General features: G+C 35.6%; 1 protein-coding gene across 2 annotated transcripts; it reads left to right on the top strand.

The window, feature by feature from the left end:
* The first annotated feature begins 359 nt into the window (after nucleotides 1–359).
* Nucleotides 360–20,906, top strand: LOC131859807 (NADH dehydrogenase [ubiquinone] 1 beta subcomplex subunit 7). Of its 2 annotated transcripts, none has more exons than XM_059213895.1 (2): nucleotides 360–715; nucleotides 20,456–20,906. In XM_059213895.1, exon 1 carries the CDS (start codon nucleotides 418–420, stop codon nucleotides 709–711), a length of 294 nt encoding a protein of 97 aa, XP_059069878.1. In that variant the 5' UTR covers nucleotides 360–417; the 3' UTR covers nucleotides 712–715; nucleotides 20,456–20,906. The 2 variants fall into 2 exon arrangements, with proteins under 2 accessions (XP_059069878.1, XP_059069877.1); XM_059213894.1 differs by having other exon boundaries at nucleotides 361–719.
* The last annotated feature ends 1,351 nt before the right edge of the window (nucleotides 20,907–22,257 follow it).

Below are 22,257 nucleotides of genomic sequence, written 5' to 3' on the forward strand. Positions count from 1 at the left end.
CAAATGACAGGGAAATGCAAGAAATATGCCATGTTTCAACTTTTGTAGATGAGCTGTCCCTCGCCACTTGTCTCCAACTATCTTCATAGCTTTTTGCATGAAGGAATTTAATGAATTTGCATTCTTAGGGTTTTAGTATTTTAGAAAAACATTCATTTTACATATGATTCTCTTCTATTATAAGATATCTTTCGACATTTTTTATATTTAAAAATATAAGTATATTAATTCGTATACAATGATTGATCTAAAATAATAATAATAATAATCTTAATGTGGAAAGAACAAGGGAAATGAAAAAATAAAATATAAAAATGAAAATGTTCGTAAACAAGATTTACGAGGAAGGCGATATCTATAAAACTCTTTTGTGTGATATAGAAAAGGGTGAGTGCGATTATTACACACAAATTAGCAATGGCGGAAGAAATTCCCCCGAAGCAGCAGATTGCTACGCAGGAAGAGATGATGAAAGCGCGTGTGCCGTTGGGATACAGAGATCAGTGTGCGCACTTGCTTATTCCTCTGAATGAATGCAGGGTTAAGGAGTTTTATTTGCCATGGAAATGCGAGCACGATAGGCACACTTATGAGAAATGCGAGTATGAGCTGTTCATGGAGCGCGTCAGGAAGATGCAGAAGATTCGGAAGGAGGCTAAATTGCTCGGCAGGGATCCCATGGAGTTGCTGGCTGAGCGCGCCGCTACATGATCGTGTAGGTTAGTAGAGGAAATAATCTTTTAGAGAATATATATATTGTTTATGTAGTCGCATTGGTTACAGTCAGAATAACAATGGTATGTTCGGGCATTGGTAATGGTTTTGAGCGTCGCTTTTTTCAATCTTAATGAAATTGTCGCTATCGGGCAGTAATAATGATTTGGAGATTTCGATTACCATTTGCAAAACAATTGTATGTTCGGGCATTGGTTGTGGTTTGAAAACTTTTTTTTTGGGTTCCAATACGGACATCAATATGGACATTGTCGTGATCGGGCTGTAAATAGGACATGGAGACTTTGATTATGGACTGCATAAAAATTCCACGTTGGGGAATTGGCTAGGATGAGAAGATTTTTATTTCATACGTTAATAGGGTTTGAAAACGTTGATTATAATCTGCAGAACCGTTGTATGCTTGGGCATTAATTAGGGTTTCGAGACTTTTTTTCAATATGGAAATTGTAATGATCAAGCTGCAAATAGGGTTTGAAGACTTTGATTATGGTGTGCAGAACAATTGTATATATGGGCATTAGTTACGGTTTCGAGACCTTTTTCTTTTTCTTTTTCCAGTATGTAGATTGTTGTGATCGTGCACTGACAGCAGGGTTTGGAGACTTTGACTATCGTCTGGAAAATTATTGTATGTTTGGGCATTAGTCTGGATTCCGAGATAAAAAATAAATCATACACTGTTATATATCTGGCATTAATTAGAGTTTGGAGACTTTGATTAGGGTCTGGAGTACACTTTTTAATTTGGGTATGGATTAAGGGGTTTAGAATTTTTTCAAATTGGCTAAGGCCTGTATGCTTTGGAAAGATTCTGCTGCAGAAACTGTTATCTTAAAATGAGTACATTTGCTGTGGATGTTCATGCATTGATTATAATTTTTGAGGGATGTCTTTGACATGAATTATTTTGTTCAGGTATAGGCAGTGTTATGGTTTGAAACTTTTAAATAATGTTAAAGAATACATTTACTATGTTTTTTTTTTGTTTTGATTATGGTTTGTAAATCAATTGTAGGATTGGACATTAATTAGGTTTTTGAGACATTTTTCTTCCAGCAACTGTTATAATTGGGCATTAATTATGATTTGGAGAACACTTGTATGCCTGGGCATTATTTAGGGTTTCAAGACTCTTTTAAAACTGAAACTGATAATCTAGCAATAATTAGGGTTTGAAGACTTAGATTTCAGTCCGCATTAATTTTTTTTTGTTTGGGCATTTGTTAGGTTCTGAGACCTTTTCTTAAAACAGAAATTCTTTTGAATCGGCATTAGTGACGGGGAACAATTGTATTTTCAGATATTAAATAGGTATTTGTAATGCAGTCCCAAATCGGGTACCCCCAAACAGGTAGGTACCCCCAAACAGGTAGTCAACTCAGGCAGCCATGCAAACAAAACAGCAACACATTCTTTATTTCTTAACGTTTGGATTACAACCTTGCCCTTAGGGATACACAGTCTAACAGTCCTATGTGGAATTATCTTCACATACCAAAAGGCAACTCATTATGAAAACCAATTGAAAACAGTAAAACAGCATATGGGCTGAACCGCCTCAAATCCATTTTCCATCAATTAAGGCTTGCAGCCCTCATAGGCTTCTCCAGTTTGTTTCTATATGAGAAAATTCATAAGAATCCGAATCAGAAAATTAACATCTGTCTCAGTTCTGCCTGTGCCAGTCCATGTTTTGACTTCTAATTCATAATTGGAACTCTTGACCATCTTTTTACCACAAAATGGAGTTATATTCATGAGCCAAAAATGAGACCTGACACCATTATCAACCGGCAGAATATTATCATGAATGCCTGATAAATCGTGATACCAAGCAATCTGTTGATGTCAACTAGATCAGGAATGGAATAGGCACAACAAATCTCCTAATTTTAATCTTAACTGCCCAGTTAAAAGGGAAGGATTTGCATCTTGTGGGCCATTGAATTCACAACTCAATGGATAGAAAACTGTTCAGCTGTTGCCGGATAGCATAACAGCAAACCAAAAAGAATGTATGTGAATTTAATTGACCAGCTGGAAAGTAACTGCTGCTGAGAACAAACAGGGTATCGCACACAATTTGTTTAAGTTAAATGAACTTTCAGTTATGCTAGTCAAAGAGGTAATAATATATAGTTTTCTTGCCATGTGGAGCCCACGAATAACCAACAACTGCCAGCCTAATCAGTCTCTATTTAATCATCACATGACTAGAAAAGGAGTTAGCTGCTTCAGGAAGATGGATGAAGGAATCTGTTTAGAACAGATCAGTTCAGCACATAAAGAGCAAGATCAATGAAAATTAAAGCAGATGAGACCAGCTACAAAACCTGCAACCACAAACAGAAAACAAGGAAAGTAGACAAAAAAATTGAGGGAGAATTTTTTTCGGATGAGCAGGATTGCCTTCAACTCATATGCTCCTGCATAAATTTGAGACATTTTTTTGCTGCAGAAATTGTAATGCTTGTATTGACTAGGTTCGGACACTTCGGAAAACAATCTGCCACAGAAATTGATGTTTTATAATGTTTAGATTTGTTATGGATGCGCATGCATTGATTAGAGATTTTGAGGGATATTTTTGACATAAATTGTTTTGTTGAGGTATGATTAGGGCTAAGGTTTGAAATACTGTTTTAAATAATAAATTTGCTCCTTATTTTCTTCCATTAATTGTGATTTGGAAAACACTTGTAGGTTAGATCATTAGTTAGGGTGTTGAGTCATTTTTCTTCCAGAAACCAGTAGCATCAGGCACTAATTACACTTTGGAGAACAATTAGATGTTTGGGCATTAAGTACTTATTCAAGATTTTTATTTGATACAGAAACTGTTATGGTTGGACAACAAATAAGGTTTGGAGACTTCCATTACATTCTTTAGATTATAGTCAGGCATCAGTTAGGTTTCCAGGACTTTAAGAAAATGGAAATTGTTATTATCTGGCATTAATTATTGTTTGGAGACCTTGATTATTCTTGAGAACAATTGTATATTCTGATATTAGTCAGGGATTTGAGATTTTTGTCGTACAGAATTGTTATGCTCGAGCATCTACTATGGTCTGGATACTTTGGCAAGCAATCTGGGATAGAAAGTCTTGCCTTAAAATGAATACATTTGCTTTGGATAATCATGCATTGATTAGGATTTTTCAGGGACATCTTTGACATAAATTCTTATGTTGAGGTATGAGTAGGTTGAGTGTTTTCTGTCATTGCTCTTTATATAGGACCTTGGTGCCACCCCACTTGATTATCTTATTGTGTTAGTTAGATTCACCTTTGTTGTTAGGGAATTTTGATCCTATCAAAATAACAAACATCATCATTTCTTCCTAATTCCCATTGCTTGCTTCAACAAGCATATCACATTTCCACTTTCTACCATTATTCACTTTCCATTGAGTCTTTCAAGATCCTGTCATCTGCTCAAGCATTCGGGCATTCCTGGTATTTGTGAATATTTTTTTGTTTCCCAGTCTACTTGCCTCAGAAATTTGTGGCTTCCATACCCTAAAAAAATTGTGGCTTCCATATATATATGTTTTTCTTCCTGCTAGTGTGCATTTTGGGTTCCATGGCTGCTGGAAGGGTGTTTCTGGGTCCTTTGCTTGGGTATCATATAATATTGAAGCTAGGAGCCAAGAAGCAGTGGCTAAGTACTGGATTTGGAAGGGGACAAAGTTGTTTTCTAGTAGAGGGCCTGCATTCAGTTTTCACAATGGATTTTTGCCAGGTGGGACCTGTTTTTCTCCACTCTTACGGTCTGCTCTCTCTCTCTCTCATTAAATTTTCTGCAGCACTCTTTAATAGTTTCCAATTTCTGTTTCTTCATGGCTTAAAAGAATGCCAAAAGGGCTCACAAAGGCGCTTCCCCTGAGCAGGTAAAATCAGAGGCTTAATGGTGAAAGCCAGTTCTAGGAATGGCATGCAAATCGTCTCGTCTCCTTCTGCTATTGTATCAAGTTCCTAAGAGTCATGGGCAACCTTGGAGTTTGTGTAAATTTAAGAACCCCATAGTGGTCAAAATTCCTTGTGTTGTTATCCTTACTCATGTTGAGGATACCAAGTATACCAGTGCCAGAAATTCAGTGTTTAACAGTGTTCAACAGGACCTGGATTACAGGGTGCATGTTCAACACTCCATTTGGGATGAACTCAAGCTGATCTCTGATGACCTGGGTGCCTGGAAATGGAAATGGATTCTTTTAAAGTGCACGATATCAGGTGATCTGTTTTTGGGTCACGGCTTACAATATATGGGACTGCCCTGTACTCCATGTAGGAGACATGCAATTGTGCTACAAATGAGGTGTGCATACCTTACCCTCTGCAAGATTTGAACTTGTGACCTGTCTTCCAAGAGTACAAGTTCTCCACCATTTTAGGCCATCATTAAGCTTTAAAAGACAATACCTCTGCTATATTTGAAGCCTTGAGATCTGAACCTGGCCTGGCCCAGCCGAGCCTGGCTTCTGCTGCTCCTAAGGCTATTGCCCAACCTGCATTTGTCTCCCCTTCGGACTGAGAGAATTCTAAGAGAATTGAATCGCCTGAAGGAGATCGTCTAACAGGACCAGATTGACACTCCATTATCTATATTCGTTGCAATTGATAAAGCCTTAATTCATCAGCCTCATTTTGTAAAATCAGCTGATGGTCATGAGGACCTTAGGGAGGATGTGGCTATGTCTATTGGGCATGTTTTTTCTTTTTATATGCATTTGATATTTGTAGTGTAATGCTCAGTTAGTGGAGATCACCACAATGTACAACTGTGTCTTGTCATCCACTAATGGAGGATCATGTCTATGATGAGGGTTCAGAGGGTTCACAGCTGGAGGCAGATGCTGGCAGTAAGCCAATGGTGGAGACCAGGATGGAGCAGGGAGGTGGATTTGTTCTTGCTAGACCTCCTGTTCTTGGTATGTGAGTGAATGTCTGCATATGTGTAGTTTTTGAGACAGTGAGGTGGTATGTGAAAAATAAATTGAATGAATGATTCAATAATCGGATAATGTATTCAACAATATACAAGCGTATATATAGAGATTACAAGACGATGTTCTAAATTAAGAACAAGTCGTTTAAAGTGAACTACTAGAAAGCTAAACGCTAATTAATTAAAAAGAAAAAGCTAAATGCTAAATAAAGCTTAAAAGCTAATTAACTAAAAAGCTAAATGACCATTAAACAAGGAACTAAATATAGGTGACTAAAATATAATTAAATATTCTGATACCCTCCCTTAATGGTCATTCTATCTACTAACTACCCTACAGAAGACACTCCAGGTCTTTTGATCACAAATGAAAAGAACACTTTGTTGCAGTGGAGATCCTCCCTGGATTTGAAAAGTGTTAATGACGAAGAATACCAAAATCCATCCAACCTGATGTTGGGTAACCAAACTGAAACCTAAAACCATGATTTTGAGGAAAAATCGGCAAACCCTTTTGCAGAAGTGTATCAACTCCAAAAATTGACTGCAAGATACCAACTGACTGCAAGATACCATACCACGGTTGCAGATGTTCGCCCTGGCAGGTGCGACCCAAACTAACTGCAACAAAGCACGATTTTGAGGAAAAAACTGTCAAACCCTGAAATAGGAACCCTCGAAAAGAGAATTTATGATTTTGAGTCGAAAATTGAAAAACCAAGACATCTAAGGTTACAAATCATCGTTTTTTGTGGAAAAAAAAGGGTAAAACCTAGATAATTAAAATCTTACGCGAATATCGCGGATTACAGATGAGATAATTTTTAAGAGAAAATTATAAACCCTGCGAACAATTTTTGAAGAAAAAATCGCGAAAACCCTCCCATGATTTTTTGTGGAAAAAATCATAAAACCGACAGACAATTTTTTAGGAAAAAATCGTGAAAACCATGGGACTTGTGAGACGAGGTCTGGCCTAAATCATTTTGATAAAGGTAACGATATTCAGATATCGTGAACATGCACTGTTTCTAGGTGTTGTGGCAGCTGTTGAACTTATGTCTGTGTTCCAACATGATGTTTGTCAAAGATGCCATCACAAAAATGGAGGTTGAATGAGGTCAACCTAATGAAAGCATGAGACAGAAGAATCTGATTCAAAAATCAGAATAGAAGCAGCTGCACAAAAAATCTGAAACCTTGGAGAAGAATTCTGGCACAAATCCCAAAGCGCGAATTTTGAGGTTTGGAAGAAACCCAGAAATTAAAATTTTCTGCAAACTTAAAACCTGAAATTTTTCCTGAAAATAATCAGAAAAAAATAATAACTTGAAGAAAATAAAAAAATACCTTTGATTTTTTTTTTTTTTGTTAAAAAAAAGAAAAATATTAACGATTTTTTTTCCAAAAAAAATGCAAAAAAAAAGGGCAGAAACACTAGGTCTGATGTACAGCATAAAAAGCACCCACAGAATTAGCAGAATTCGCTGACTGTTTTAAATTCCAAGGCAAATTTGCTGGCACAAAATTCGAGGCAAGGAAAACGAGGCAACCAGAAAAATCTGAGATCAACCCAGAAAAGCTCTCAAAAAACCCACCGAGAATCTAAAATCAGAATACAGATCCGACAGCTCAAAAATCAATGCACGGAAAACGATGCACACGGAAAAATCTGATGACGACCCAGTTGAGGTCTCCAAAAACCCACCAAGAATCTGCAAGCAAAATAAAATTTCGACTTGAACTGAAGGGTCAAAACCCTAGTCGAAAATTGCAGAAACCCTAGGAAAATTTTCAATCTGCAAAAAAACTCCAGGTTGCAGGCCCGAAAATCTCTAGAACGCTAAAAAAAACATGAACTGCTGCCCAGCACAAAGAAATTCGCCCGCAAACCAGAAACCCTCGAAACCCTAAAAAAGCTTTCAAAAAAGCAAAATCATTTTTTTTTAAAAACAATTAAAAAAAATCTGGAAAATATTCCAGAAAGAAGGCCATGATTTTTTATTAAAAAATTCGCCAACTTTAAAGAATCCCATCGACCCACTCTGATACCATGAAAAATAAATTGAATGAATGATTCAATAATCGGACAATGTATTCAACAATATACAAGCGTATATATAGAGATTACAAGACAACGTTCTAAATTAAGAACAAGTCGTTTAAAGTGAACTACTAAAAAGCTAAACGCTAAATAAAGCTTAAAAGCTAATTAATTAAAAAGAAAAAGCTAATTTCTAAATAAAGCTTAAAAGCTAATTAACTAAAAAGCTAAATGACCATTAAACAAGGAACTAAATATAGGTGACTAAAATATAATTAAATATTCTAATAGTATGCCTCAATCTACTGTTCACAGCAATTTGGTTAGACATGATGGTCCTTTACAGATGAAAGACGGTTATATTTTCCTTTTTTATTTTTATAGTTTTATTTATACTAGACATGATATCAGGTCAAGTGATATCCTGTTATGGGCTGCTTGGGTTTTCTTGTTGACGTGGATCTACTGTATTTGGTCTATGTTTTTACATATTTTGATTACTAATATATTTTACTCTTCTCTTTATTTATATATGAATAATTGAATGACTTGAATGCCAAGTATGTTATGTCTGAAAGAACTAGACAAAATAAAAGCATATAGATGGAAAAACCTACTTTGAAAGTGTGCCTTTGTTTTTAATATTTGGGAAAAGTGCTTCTATACTAAACATTGTCAAGTGGCCTAGTTCTAAATCTCAAAACATTTGACTCTTTAGGACTTTAGATGTTTCTTCTCCATCAAGCTCTGGCCTAGTGGTAAGAAGTCACGGAACACCAAGATTGCCCAGGTTCAATTCTCTTGTTAGTATCAAGTTGCTTTACTAAGGAATCATGGTGTGTGTGGAATTAGCTTCTCTCTTACAAGGATGTATAATTAAATATATCAATGAATTTGTTTTAATATATTGATAAAGGTTGATGTATAGACAATTCGTTTTAAGTAATTGGCATATCAGAAGCAACATGAGCTGGAAGACAAATTTTCTTGGGCTGATTAAAAGAGCTTCAGAACTCTTTTACTATTTAATGTTATGGTTAAGATCAATGTGATGCTTGTTAGAAGGTTTGAACAGATTGGTTTGGATGCATCCATAATTTGCAAGTATTATGAGCATTGTAGTCTTATAGGTCATCTTTGAATTAAGGATGATAATGGGGTGGAGTTACATAGGAGCTGGCTGCATTAGGTATAGGGATTATGATGTTGATGTGGCACATGCCACCGGAGGATGATCTTCCTTGGGAGTTTAAATGATAAACATAGTTTTCCGCATGAATTTTATCTTATAACCTAATAGTCATGCTTCTGTAATACATTGAGTAGGCATGCATTGGAGTTGAAATTTTCATCCATTTCTTGCCTTGCCATGTTTCAGTTGCAAGGATGGCGATTAATAACAGTGGTATCAGAACTAGGATAAAATCTTTTTTCAATCAATTATGAAAACATGGTAATCGAATTTTGTGGATCATGCATTTTGAAAATAACGTTAAGTCAACAATAGAATGACATGTCTTTAACAAGCTTTTAAATTTAAAAAAAAAAAAATGTTTTGGAATGAAGGTTGTCTCAGTACCGGTGAGGTTTTCCCTTATGAGATGGTACATATGCACAATTATGTCAAATTTGGAAGATCATGATACCATTGACATATGTCTTAGCTATAGCAAATGACAGATGGAGTTTCTATGCTTTAATCTGTTTTAGATACTGGTGTTATGCGTTATTGATTGTAACATTCATCTCACAAGAGGAGACAGCATGTTTTAATGTATACAATGCTATAATATATGCTGTTAGTAGTATAATTTGATAGTATATTTTATGAATACAATACTATAATATGTTATCTTTGTAATTTAAAAATTGTTACAGCATAGAGCACATTATTTCAAATGAAAATATTCTATTCTAATTTAGTACTCTTATAACTTGGCAAGTATATGTAAATTGTAAACTACTAATAAGTGTGTAATACAAAACAATTGTAGCAGTGTTTGCACAATATAAGTTTGTAAATCAATGGTAGAATATATCTTATCTGCAGGGTGAGTTGTTTGGGTTGAGTCTTATGTGTTTGATGCTCATGGCACCTGGCCATGGGCCATGTAGGTGTCATATAATATGCTCATTTATTAATGAAAGCGGTGAAAGATTTCATCTTAGTCATGTCATTTCTCTTGCTGCCAATGTTTTATAGTTGAATGCCTGATTTCTCTATAATTTTTTCAATATTAACCATAAACAAATTTGAAACAAATTAGTATTCTTCTTTAGGTTGAATAAGCACATTCAGAATATCAACACCTAGATGCAGATCCTTTTGTGGTGATACAAAGATATTGATTTAGAAGATCCAGTCTGCATGATGTTTGGCAGTATTTGATTTCAAATGAGTTACAAGCAAAGCTTTACCACAAAAATGCTGAATACCTTGGAAAGCTCTTGTGATTTCACTTCCTTTCCATATTTTGGAGGGTTTGAATACTGCCTCATTGAAAGAAGACCCTAAAACTTGTAAGTTTCTGTACTTCTAAAGACCTCTGCAATTTTTTTCCTATGGAGTTTTGTATTCTACTTTCAGTGGAATGACAAAAGACACTTTCTAGACTTTGGCTTGACAAGTAATTATGGTCTGTTGCTTTGTGGGAAAACAATGATCAATATAGCTGTACAGAAGCACCAAGGTCAACAACATGCAATATGTTTTCAAAGTATAAAAGTGTGAAAAATATCTACTCTTTATAAAAGGGTTTGAATACCGCCTCATTGAAAGAAGACCCTAAAACTTGTAAGTTTCTGTACTTCTAAAGACCTCTGCAATTTTTTTAATAAGGAGTTTTGTATTCTACTTTCAGTGGAATGACGAAAAGACACTTTCTAGACTTTGGCTTGACAAGTAATTATGGTCTGTTGCTTTGTGGGAAAACAATGATCAATATAGCTTTACAGAAGCACCAAGGTCAACAACATGCAACATGTTTTCAAACTATAAAAGTGTGAAAAAATATCTACTCTCTGTGGACAGAAGAGTCTTATATATCATGTCTTCCATTCCTCCATCTGGAAATGATTTGTAAATGTTAGGTTGATAACCCTTGAGCACCATTAAATGGATTCTATGCTATCTATCAATGTACAAAACTTATAAACATTATGGTACTTAAAATCATTGGAAATTACAGTAAAACATGCTTGATCATCACAATATAATGGAAATATCAAGCAAGGCTCACACACGTTGCAATCATAGGAGGCATCATTTACAATTGGAGAAAACCCTTAAATGAGTGGAAAACTCCACAAAGAGTGCTTCCAAGCACCCCATCATTATCTTAGGCATCGAGATATGAAGATTACATCATCATGATGGTTAATTGGAGCCTTTTCAACTGGATCAGGCCTCTTAACCTTGTCTCTGCCCCAACAACTATGGTAACATTAACTATCTCGCATGAATCTTACAAACATGAGCAATAAGAGAGTTTTTACATAGAGTCAACCCTCGATACTTTGAGTTTACAACAGATATAGATTCCTAGCATTCCTTAGGGTTACCAAAATTGAGGAAAGTACATAAATTAGGGTGTTTGAACTTTCAAAACCCTTCATATTTTGCTCATTGTCCAAATCAAAATGTTGTTGCCGCTTTTGATAGTGATGAGTTAGTTGATTGCATGTGTCCACTGCATCATATTCTACCTTTGCCCATATGTTGCAAGAAGTGGATTCACCAAATTTGGTTTTCCAATCGGTTTTGACACCTGTTGGAATTTGATGGAGATGCCCTGGACCACCCTTGCATCATTTCAAACCACTCCATATTTGTCATTTATCAGGTGTCCAACCACTGTAATGAGAAAATTGATTTCCATGTTGCTTGGCCACTTCTACCTGGAGTGTCAACTTTTCTAGGACCTTAAAGATGTGAACAAATGACCCGCTTTTTGAATCATGCTTTTTGGTTCACAAGAGCTTTAAGACCTAATCAAGTGTGAGAACTTTTTACCACGTCTCCTCTTGACATCCACTTGGCCTTATTAGGTAATTGACCCATTGATTCCACCATCTATGTCTAGAGCTATAACGCTTGGTCTGCCTCACTTTCTTATGAAGAGTGATTCCATTTTCCAACTCCATCTCATCAGGTGCAAAACCATCCAGTGAAGGCAGAACAACCTCTTGCTTGTCATCCAATATAGATGGCTCGAACAAATGCAACTTTTCAACATTTATCAGTGAGAAGATCTTCATTTACTTAGGCAAAATCAATGAAAAGCATTGTGTCCTACCTGTTTTGTGATCTCAAATAAACCATATCTCTGTGGCTTAAGCTTTGTTGAAGGTCATTCTCTCCTTGCCCAAGTATATCCTTAGTTAACTGCCCAAGCATATATCAAGCGAGCTAGATGACATAACCCAAAACAAACTTTGAAATTTGAACAGAGGACTGGTTGAAGAATGAATAGCCTTGTTTTATGAATGTGGAATTTAGACCAAATGATCATTTCAATGCTTGGGATACTACTGAGTATAGCCCCTTAACAGTTGTTGCAATGTTCTATTCACAACCTTGATTGTTTTGTGTCCATTCTTTTCCATAATGTGCACCAAAACTTGCTCAAAAACTGTGCATTCCTATCAGATATGATACTTACTGGCATAGAAGCATTGCGCTTGAGAAAGTCACAATTAATCCTGAGTAATCATCAGATATGATACTCACTGGCATAGTAGCATTATGCTTGAGAGAGTCGCAATTAATCCTGAGTAATCGTGATCTGCCACATTTGCTGTTTCGTTTCCCAAGTTTTTCCGAGATTTTCAAGAAGTTTTTTGTTTATGAATTTTTTAGATGTATCGTTTTTGGCTCATTTTTACATCGAGACAGAAAAATATAGAGCAAAGGAACACCAAACATTTTTGTTATATGGTTAGGGTTAAGATATTTAAATATAGAGCAAAGGAACACTTAACATTTTTTGTTTAGGGTTAAGGTTTAGGCATTTAAATTTTCTTTTACTGTGAATAGATTTCTTTGAGAAGTTAAATTTCAAACTGCAATGAGTATTTTTCTTTTAATCTATATTATAATATAGGTTTAACTAAGAAAATTGTGCTGCTCCTAAATATTAGGTCATTTTTCATGATGAAATGACCTATTTTTTGGCCAGCCATTTGTTTTTTACATAAATGCTCTTAGTAGAAAGTATAATAATTGTTAAAAAAGTCATACTTAGAATCAGCATGTTTATAATGTATAATGTCTATTTTTATGTATATGCATTATATTTGACATGAAATGACAAAATTATTATTACCATTTCTTTGTTTTTACAAATAGCATATTGTGTTTATTCTTGAGTTTTTTTCCAAGTTTTCCTGTTTTAAACCCGAGTACTTGAATTACAGTTAATTCTATGTCGATAGAATGCTGCTATGCTCTCTGGTAAGCTAAAATTAATCCATAAATATTTAAAGAATGACTCTGCTGCGTCAGACCCAGTTAGAGTCTTTTTACAAGCCATTAGTGTACACATCTTACTCAAATGATCCACAAGCATAAACATGTAATTGTTATCATACTTGGTCCATAAACATGGAGACACTATTTGAAGGCCACAGCTATTCTGGCTCCATAAATGCAGTAATGTACCACGGAAAGTCAACTAACACGAAGTTACAGATGCATTACAGACCGTTGATTGTGAAAACTACGGCTGTGATTTTTCGAAGGAGTCAATAAACACACGGTTTTGGAGCCAGAATAGCTGTGTCCCTATTTGAAGGTCTTGTAGGCATGGGCAAATGCTGGTACAGCCTCAACTTCCTATTGTTGAGCTTACTCATGCAACACAATTGACAACCCCAAAAGAACTTTGCACATCAACTTGTAAATATAGCCAATACACATACTGCTGTAGGTTATGCACCATCTTAGTCACCCCAAAATGACCAGCAATGTTTCATGTGTGTACCTCCCTTTCGAGCAAAATCCTATGCTCCTTTGGCACACGTAGCCTACCTGCTTTGTATTTAAGGCCTTCTTGGGTATAGTAGTTTTATTGAGTTGCAAACCCAATGCTTTTCCTGCTTTGTATGGTCTGATATACCTTGCTGAAATCTGCATCTTGCACAAAATCTTGTATATACCTCTTGCACAAAATCTTTTATATACCTCTTGCACAAAAGGCTCCAACAATGACGAACTACTCACCACAGCTAGAAGAGGTTGGTCTAGAGATCATATCTGCCACCTTGTTTTTGATACCATGGCTATATTTGATTAATATATAGAATTGTTGAATGAATTACTACATCCACTTATAGTGTTTTGACTGCAGCAACTTTTGTTTGTGCTTGTAAATATTGTAAGGGCTTGTTATTAGTGTGAATGACAGCCTTTTTTCGCACTAGATAATACTTCAGTTTCTTGATCACTGAAACTAGAGTAGACAACTTCTTATCATAGTACTGTTGCTCAATGTTCCTCCCTTGAACATTGTGGAATGATAGCAAATAGGCCAGTGTCCTTGCAAGAACATTGCTTCCAGGGCATGTATCTTTCTCCACCTCAAAGTTTGTTGCGAATGGGGGACTAGAATCAGTGTTGTGCTGATTTTGAACTTCAACTCTTCAAAAGATTGTTTCTGTTTGTTGCCCCCATGGAATTTCTTTCCCTTGCCCCGTGAGCTCAAGAAAAGGGGCAGCCACATGTGAGAAGTTCAGAACAACTTCCCAAAGGTATCGTGCAACGTCAACAAAGCTCCTAGTTTCCATCATGGTAAAGGGCTTGGGTCAATTTACAATAGCGGATAGCCTCTATCTCGGAAAGATCAATCCTTATCTTTCCATTGCCCAACACATCAACAAGATATATCAATGGAGTTTTGGCATACTCGCACTTCATTGCATTCAAGAAAAGCTTACCCTGCCTTAGTATCTCAAACATCTTTTCTAGATGAGACAAATGATCCTTGTAAGACTTACTAAAAATCAAAATGTCATTCAAGTAAACTATGAGACAAGAATCAATCAAAGGTCTCAATATATCATTCATAAGACAAATGATGGTGGCTGGAGCATTGCACAATCCAGGCAGAGACCTTGCCTTTTATTGAAGGTAATTTTCTACACATCCCCTTCTTTGACTCTTACATGGTGATATCTGGATTTGAGGTCCAGCTTCATGAATTACTTGCATGCTGCAATTGATCCAACAAATCATTTATGCGGGACAGTGGATACCTATTCTTGACAGTGATCTTGTGTAAACCCATATAGTCAATGCACATGTGCCATGTCCCATTCTATTTCAGTACTACAAGTCTATAATGATGGGAGAACCTCATGGAGATCCTTATCACAGCTTGCTCCAAAAGATTTTTGAGCTGTTAACCTTTTGTGCCTTAATAACACTTTTGGTGCTACAGCTGGATACTAGGCAATAAACAATCTGGTAGAAGTTGTATTTCATGTTTGATAGCTCTCTTCAGGGGTAGCCTCTTTAGATTACTCCACAAACTTCTAGTGGTACCATATCAACTAGCACTTAGTCTTTAATCAGCACCAATGGAAAGCTTGACCTTGCACTATTTTAACTCCATTACTTCCGCCCCATGTTTACTCTCCTATCTGAAAAAAAATAAAATGAATTCTTGAATAGTGAACAAAACTAATAATGCATACCAAACAGAGGACTAAAAGTATATCTTTACTCACATTAAGTTATTACAGAACTAGACCGGAAGTAGTCAGCCAAGGATTAGAGCTCTCTGTAACGATACAAAATATATTTAAAGGACTTGACACTTGCCAAGAGGAACATAATTGTCAAGTTTCAACTAATTAACTCTTAAAACCACTTGAAGCCAGAAAACCATTAATAAATAGTTGGATAAACCATATTATCAAAACATAATGATAGGGGTTCTATACTAACTACATGCCATTCTCGACTCCTCCAAGTGCATATGGCTGAGGGTGATCCATACATTGCAATCCCAATTCATTCACAATTTTTGAGAATTTAATTTTTCTTGAGAAAAAGTATTGAACAAAGAATCTGCATTTTTATCCTTGATGCACATCGACATGAAAAAGCTTTGTCAGCTCTTCCTCGTTTGCCTTGGAACTTAAACCCACAACACCCCCTGCTCTACACACAACACAAGTTTTCATTCAAATTGGAATCTCCAGTAATCTTTTTACTTTTATTCCGTGGATTTCAAAACAGAGGCAACAAGCAGAAAATTGCTGCAGAAAAATCTTAACACAACGCAGAAATTATTTTATTCATTCGGTCTTTCTCATTCATTACAAACCGCTTTAAACAGAATAAGGTTTATCCTATATAAAGATTACATTGTCTAAATATAGACAGTTAATTTGAGTGTTTTCCTTCATGCATTTGACATGCAAAATCAACATGTACATTTAAAAATCAATTACATACAAACGAACAGTTAAATGAAACTGCACATGGTGTATGACATGCGTAACTAGATGAGGATCTCTCAACGGTACACAAACTAGTGTTAATGGTTTGCATGGCAATAAACAAATGTGGATGATCACTTCACTTCAGCATCAGTTACCAATATACTCCTTGATGCTGAAACTCACAATTTGATCTCGAACCTTTGATAAATTGGATCTTTACTCCAACCCTTGCAACTCACTATGCAACTCATTTCTCTCATTCACGAGAGATCACAAAACCTTCCCTTCCTTTCTCTAAAAGAGACTCATGACACTTCAATATGCCAATCATAGCAAGCAGTCATCAACTACTTGATTGAAACTTCTTCTATTTGCATGCAAACAATTCGGCTTATACAACCTTTTGAACATATTCGTTAACTTTTGTCAACAGGATCCATCAATCCCACCATAATCAATCTGCATACAACCCTTCTTAGATTGTTCATTGACATTCATCTTTCTATTCCAATATGAATTTTCACAATGATTTTTCAACCCACAAATTGAACAAGGGTGAAGATCCCAACAATTATTTGCTTTATGTCCTTCTCTGTGACAGTGCAAACACAACATGCATCCTTACTTTGAATTGATTTGTTCAAACCTGTAACACCGGCAACATTAGATCGATCTTTCTTACCATATCCGAGACCTTCATTCTTTGACCTCATAACTGGCTGTATGGGCTCTTGAATTCCTTGCCCATGCTTTTCTAGTCCTCTTTCTTTATAACCCATTTTTTGCATCATCTTCCAACCAACACTATTTTCAAAACAACCTTTGTTTTTAACATCATGCATATCCTTACCTTCAACGTCACCATCTTCACCTTAAGAAACTTTTGGTACTTCATCCATATCAACTGATTGCTCAAGGGAATGAAACAAATCTTTTGTACCACATGAGACATCTCAATCTGATTGCTTTGATTTCAAAAGCTCATTTTCTTTTTCCAATAATTTTAACTTCTTTTCTAAATCATCATTTGTCTTCTTGATTTTCTCCAATTCTTTTTCAAGAATATCATTTTCACATGAACTTTCATAAACATCTTTTCTCAACTACTTTATAGTTTCTATCAATTCCAAATTACAATTTTTGACTTTCACCAATTAATCTTTCAAAATATCCTTTTCACATACCAAAGTTTCATTTTCTTTCTTCATTCTTTTACCAGACTCTCCTATCACAACAAATAATTTCCTTACACAAATAAATTACTGATGCTACAATTGACTGGGAACTTCACACTTTGACCTCACGGCACACTTGTCTAATCAGTGATGTTGAGAAGAGATAGAATTCTGCTCTGTTTCTGAATTGTCTTTATTACCCTGTTTTGAAATGACAACTGATGCTGAACTCGAGTCTCACTTCATGCAGATCTATTTTTAGTGGCATGCATAATATACAACTATTCAGTTTAGCTAATATATTTTAACTGTCAGTTCCAATGCTAGTGGAATAAACACATGCAATATGCATTCACTATTTTTAGCTTGGTTAGCTAGAGTTATCTTCTGCCATCGTAGAGTTCTATTGATAGTGTAATGCTTAAACTAATATAATTAGTTTCTGAAGTGCAGTGTATTATTTGTTCCAAGAGGCGACAACCTCTATAAAACTGCCTAACTGTAATGTTTAATGGGGCCTGCAAGATGTAATCGATCTTCCATTGAATTGAATAAAGTGTTTTTTGTGTTTGTGTCAAAAGATTTCTTGTTTTGTGTTTATTCTCTGCTGTTGCAGCATTATCTGCATTTTAAAACTCACATGTTCATGATATTGCTTTTCCTTGTCTTTATCCCTGCTCATTTGTCCTTATTACTGTCTCTCTTCTTTTTGCTAGTTTAAATGAAGACACCTTGTCCAACTCCACATGGTTGCCTTAGGCACATGCCTCATCATGGTCTTGAGGGCGGTGCACAAACAACCCTCTTATATACTTCATCAACAACTTTTTATCCATGATATCTTTGCCCAATTGGACAGCCCTCTTCTGGAATTTGCTTGTATGTTGTTGTATACTATACCCTTATCTTTGCTGGAAAAGATGCCATTGAATAATGCAGTCCTCTTTGTAGTAAATGGGATAGAATTGCTTCATCAGTGTCTTGAACTCTTCCCTCCGAAATTGGTGGTATCCTTTCTTCATTTAGGGATAGGGCATAGCTCTGATGCCAAGTAATAGAATTACCTGCTAGCTCAAGATTTGCAAAGGAGATTTCGTGATCAGGAGTAAGGTTATAAAGGCTAAAGTGTAGCTCCATCTGAGATAGCCATTGGCTCAACTCCTCATCATTAATCTCCCTGTCATATGGTGATTATATGTCAATCTTTGCTTCAGAAGACACTTCGGTGTGATGACTGTCCATCTGTGTTACCCGGAGACGTGTCCCTGGGTCTAAATCCCCCGTCCCCGTCCTGGGGCCTAAATAATGAGCAGCAGCCTGGTAATAAATTTCACAAACACTCAGAATTTGGTAGTGCGTAAAAAAGTGGTTGAGGTCTGAATCATAGCCAAAAGCACTCAGAAATATGAATAACAGCTTGGTAATGAATTTCACAAACACCCAAAACTTGGTACTGTATAAAGAAGCGGTTGTAGGTCATAATAGTAATGGAATACTATCAAAATATCTTCCAACCAGAAAGAAACAATGAACTACATGCAAACAAGTGCTGACATATTGACAATGAATTTTCAATTATGAATGCATACTGAGTATGGACAATGAATTCTGAATTTTGAATGCATATTGAGTATTGACAATGAATTGTGAATTGTGAATGCATATTGAGTATTGACAATGAATTCTGAACACAAATGTGGTCTGTTAAGGTTCTATAATGTACATATACATGCTTTATCCATGTTTTATATGAATATAATGTATATATGCATGCTTTATCTATTTTTCATATGAACATTTAAAATTTCCCTGTATATTTAAAATTTTCCCTCTATTTTATATAGCCGTCCCCAAGATTGGCAAAAGAATTTTGCCGTCCCGGAAACTTGTCCCACCATGCCCTGCCGGCCATTGGGGTAACATAGCTGTCCATGCTTCAGTTTGGTTTCTTCCAGTCCTTTTTCTTCCTCAAAAGGCTTTTGACATCCCAAACTTCTCAATTAGATCTTCTATAAAAAGCTCTAAATCTTGTTTATTTTACCCATGGTACTGGAGATTCTTGCACATTGTCCAAACCAGAAAGTGTTTTGACGGTGATGAGTTTGATGGTTGTTGATGGGTTTGCAGTGGTGGACTCTATGCTTACGTTTCTGTTGCAAACAGCAAACTCGCCAAAGTTGGTTTTCCAATCAGGTCTGATACTTGCAACTTGGTTGGAGTTTTACACCTGCAGTCAGGTTGCAAACCAACCTTGCTTCACTCCAAACTGCTCTACATCTGCAATTCATCAGGTTTCCAACAACTTTGATGAGCAAACTTATTTCCATGTTGCTTGACCACTTCTACTCTTAGTGACAACGTTTCCAGGACCATAAACATCTGAATGAGTGACCCGAATTTTGGATCATGAAGACTATCATCTATGCAGCTTGTGTGCATTGCTAAAGTTTACTTGGATCTAGAAAAGTCTGAAGACCCACAAAGAGCGTGGAAATTATTTATGGAGATAATCACAGCATGGTTGAACTGAAGCAAATTGGAAGCAGCAATAAACAAGTTGATGAGCTGAATACCCCTTTGTTAGATGAAAAAGAAACCTCTTTTTGTAAGATGAAACACAGGAATAATTCAATAATGGAAGCATTGTCGGAATCATTAACCTTATATGTACAATTGGCCTTATGGAGGATATTAAATTGTCAAAAAGTGGAACAAATTTTATGGTCTACATTTCTACTTTTGAGAAAGTTTCCAATGATATCGTAATCAATTGAGTGATATATGATAAATATTTGTGTCTATGGGTGTTTTAATAGTTATTTTAGATATTTATTTAAATGTAATATATGTCTGTGTCTATTTGTATATATGTATAAGCTGTATATGGATGATAAAAGTTGATCGTGCTAATTGAATCATTTTTAATTTGTCATACGGAGTATCCTGTTTTCTTTGTTAAGAACACCTATTTTGTTGTAGATTATTTTCCCAAAATAAAAGTTAGATTCTTAAACTGCATTTGCTTTGTAATTTAAAAAACTCTTAAATATCTGATATGTTAACCTATGGAAAATGAAGATTCGGATGTTCTCTGTCTTGCAGGTAATTTGATTGCTTGAGATCCATCTCACAGCATATTTTTTAAAGATGGTTCAAGAAATCTACAATTTCTGAGTCTATGTTCAAATTAAGGTAGGAACTTGACTTGATACTTAAACATTGGAATTTGGAGATGGACCGGATATTGTGACAAAATAAGTTGGGACTTGACATGATGTTGTAAGCCACTCGTGAACTTCTAATTCAGAAAATTTGATAACATGGTCCCTGTCTGTGTGCTACAAATGTACTTGCCATGCAGTAGAGTATTAAATTGGAATTTGTTGTTTTCATTGAAACAATGTGTTCTCTGGTGTAAATTGGTATTTTACTAAACATTGATGTGCCAAATTTCTATGCATGAATCAATTTGCAGAAATGAAACCTCATTTGGATCCTTATCATGTAGAAAGATTACATTCTGTTTTATGCACGGAAGCCTCTTTATGTGGGATTTTTCTCTGATACATATGCATTGCTTGTGTAATTTTGTGTCAAAGGTTATGTCAGGATATGTTTATAAATGTAGTATTTAACTCCTAATGCATCTTGATTGCCTTGTGCAATGTTGCTAAGAGTGTTGTGTGAGTACATAGTATGTCTTGGTCAGATTTCCTATTTGGAAACTAAATTTTCACACATCTTTCAATTTAAATGTTTTTCTAGATGGACGCGTATAAGTTGGAGCAATTAATTTTGACAGTAATTACACACAGCTAAAATGCATGTGGTAGGGCTATATTACAACCGCAACAAGAATTATGCTTAGAATGGCCATGTCTTTGAGTTAATTTTAATACAGCATGATGAATGCCCCATTGAATCAGCTCACTCAGAAAAGACCCACAACACAGTATTAGGTGAATACTTTTCAGTTTTCATACTCTAGTAAGAACGATCTGTTTGTGTCTTTTATATACTTCCCAAGGAGAATGGATAAATAGAAATCATTTCAACTTGCACCTTGCACCTTGCACCAATGTGTTGGTGGCAAAGTTTTTTGGCTAGATCATCTTTTGGTACTATATATTTGGGGAATCAACGCATAAAGCACAGGTGTTAATGGTATTTTCTTGATGAAATTTTGTTGGCAGTCGCTTGACTAGTGTGAGCCAAGTGATGGCAGATGTGCAGCATGCTCTGCAATCCACCTATGTTATAGTAAAAAACTGCTTCTGGAGATGTACACCAAATACTCAAATTCTGTATCTAGATTTTCACCTGGAAGTCGTTTTGCAAACTTCACTTGTTCTAACTCTCTTTAACACGTTTTTTATTAATTGGACACTGCAACAGTTTATGGGAATTCATGCTTTCTTATTCAGCTCTCAATTTAACTTCATTGTCAATTTCTAACATGGAAAATGGACAGCTACAAATGTGAATCTAAGAGTGCGTAAATGGAGTCCAATCTTGAATTACTGTAGTTGTGTTTGAAACTGATGGACCCTTCAATTTGCTTTTGTATCCTAGTTACTGAACTACTGCTTAATGGTATAGATATTGTTAATTTGTCTTAAGTCTGCATAAGAACCCTGTTTGAGTCACTACTGTTATACCTTGTGCCACACGTTTAAAAAGTTAATTTTCATCTATTCGCAGTTATTATTCTTAAGGGTTTTCTCACCATTTAACACATTATTTAAAATATAATTTTGTGTATCAAGCTTTACACTAATTTATGTAATGTTATTCTTTGGGATTAGCATCCTATTAATATTGTTTTGCTCATTGTGACCATTTGCAAAAGCCAAGGGACATAAATGGGGTCCATATTCTTCTGGGGTGGAAAACTGTGTTATACT

Source organism: Cryptomeria japonica, chromosome 11, assembly GCF_030272615.1.
Source record: "Cryptomeria japonica chromosome 11, Sugi_1.0, whole genome shotgun sequence".
NCBI classification, from domain to species: Eukaryota; Viridiplantae; Streptophyta; class Pinopsida; order Cupressales; family Cupressaceae; genus Cryptomeria; species Cryptomeria japonica.

Coding starts and splice junctions, on each gene's coding strand:
- LOC131859807 (XM_059213895.1), top strand. CDS start 418: ATGGCGGAAGAAATTCCCCCGAAGCAGCAGATTGCTACGCAGGAAGAG.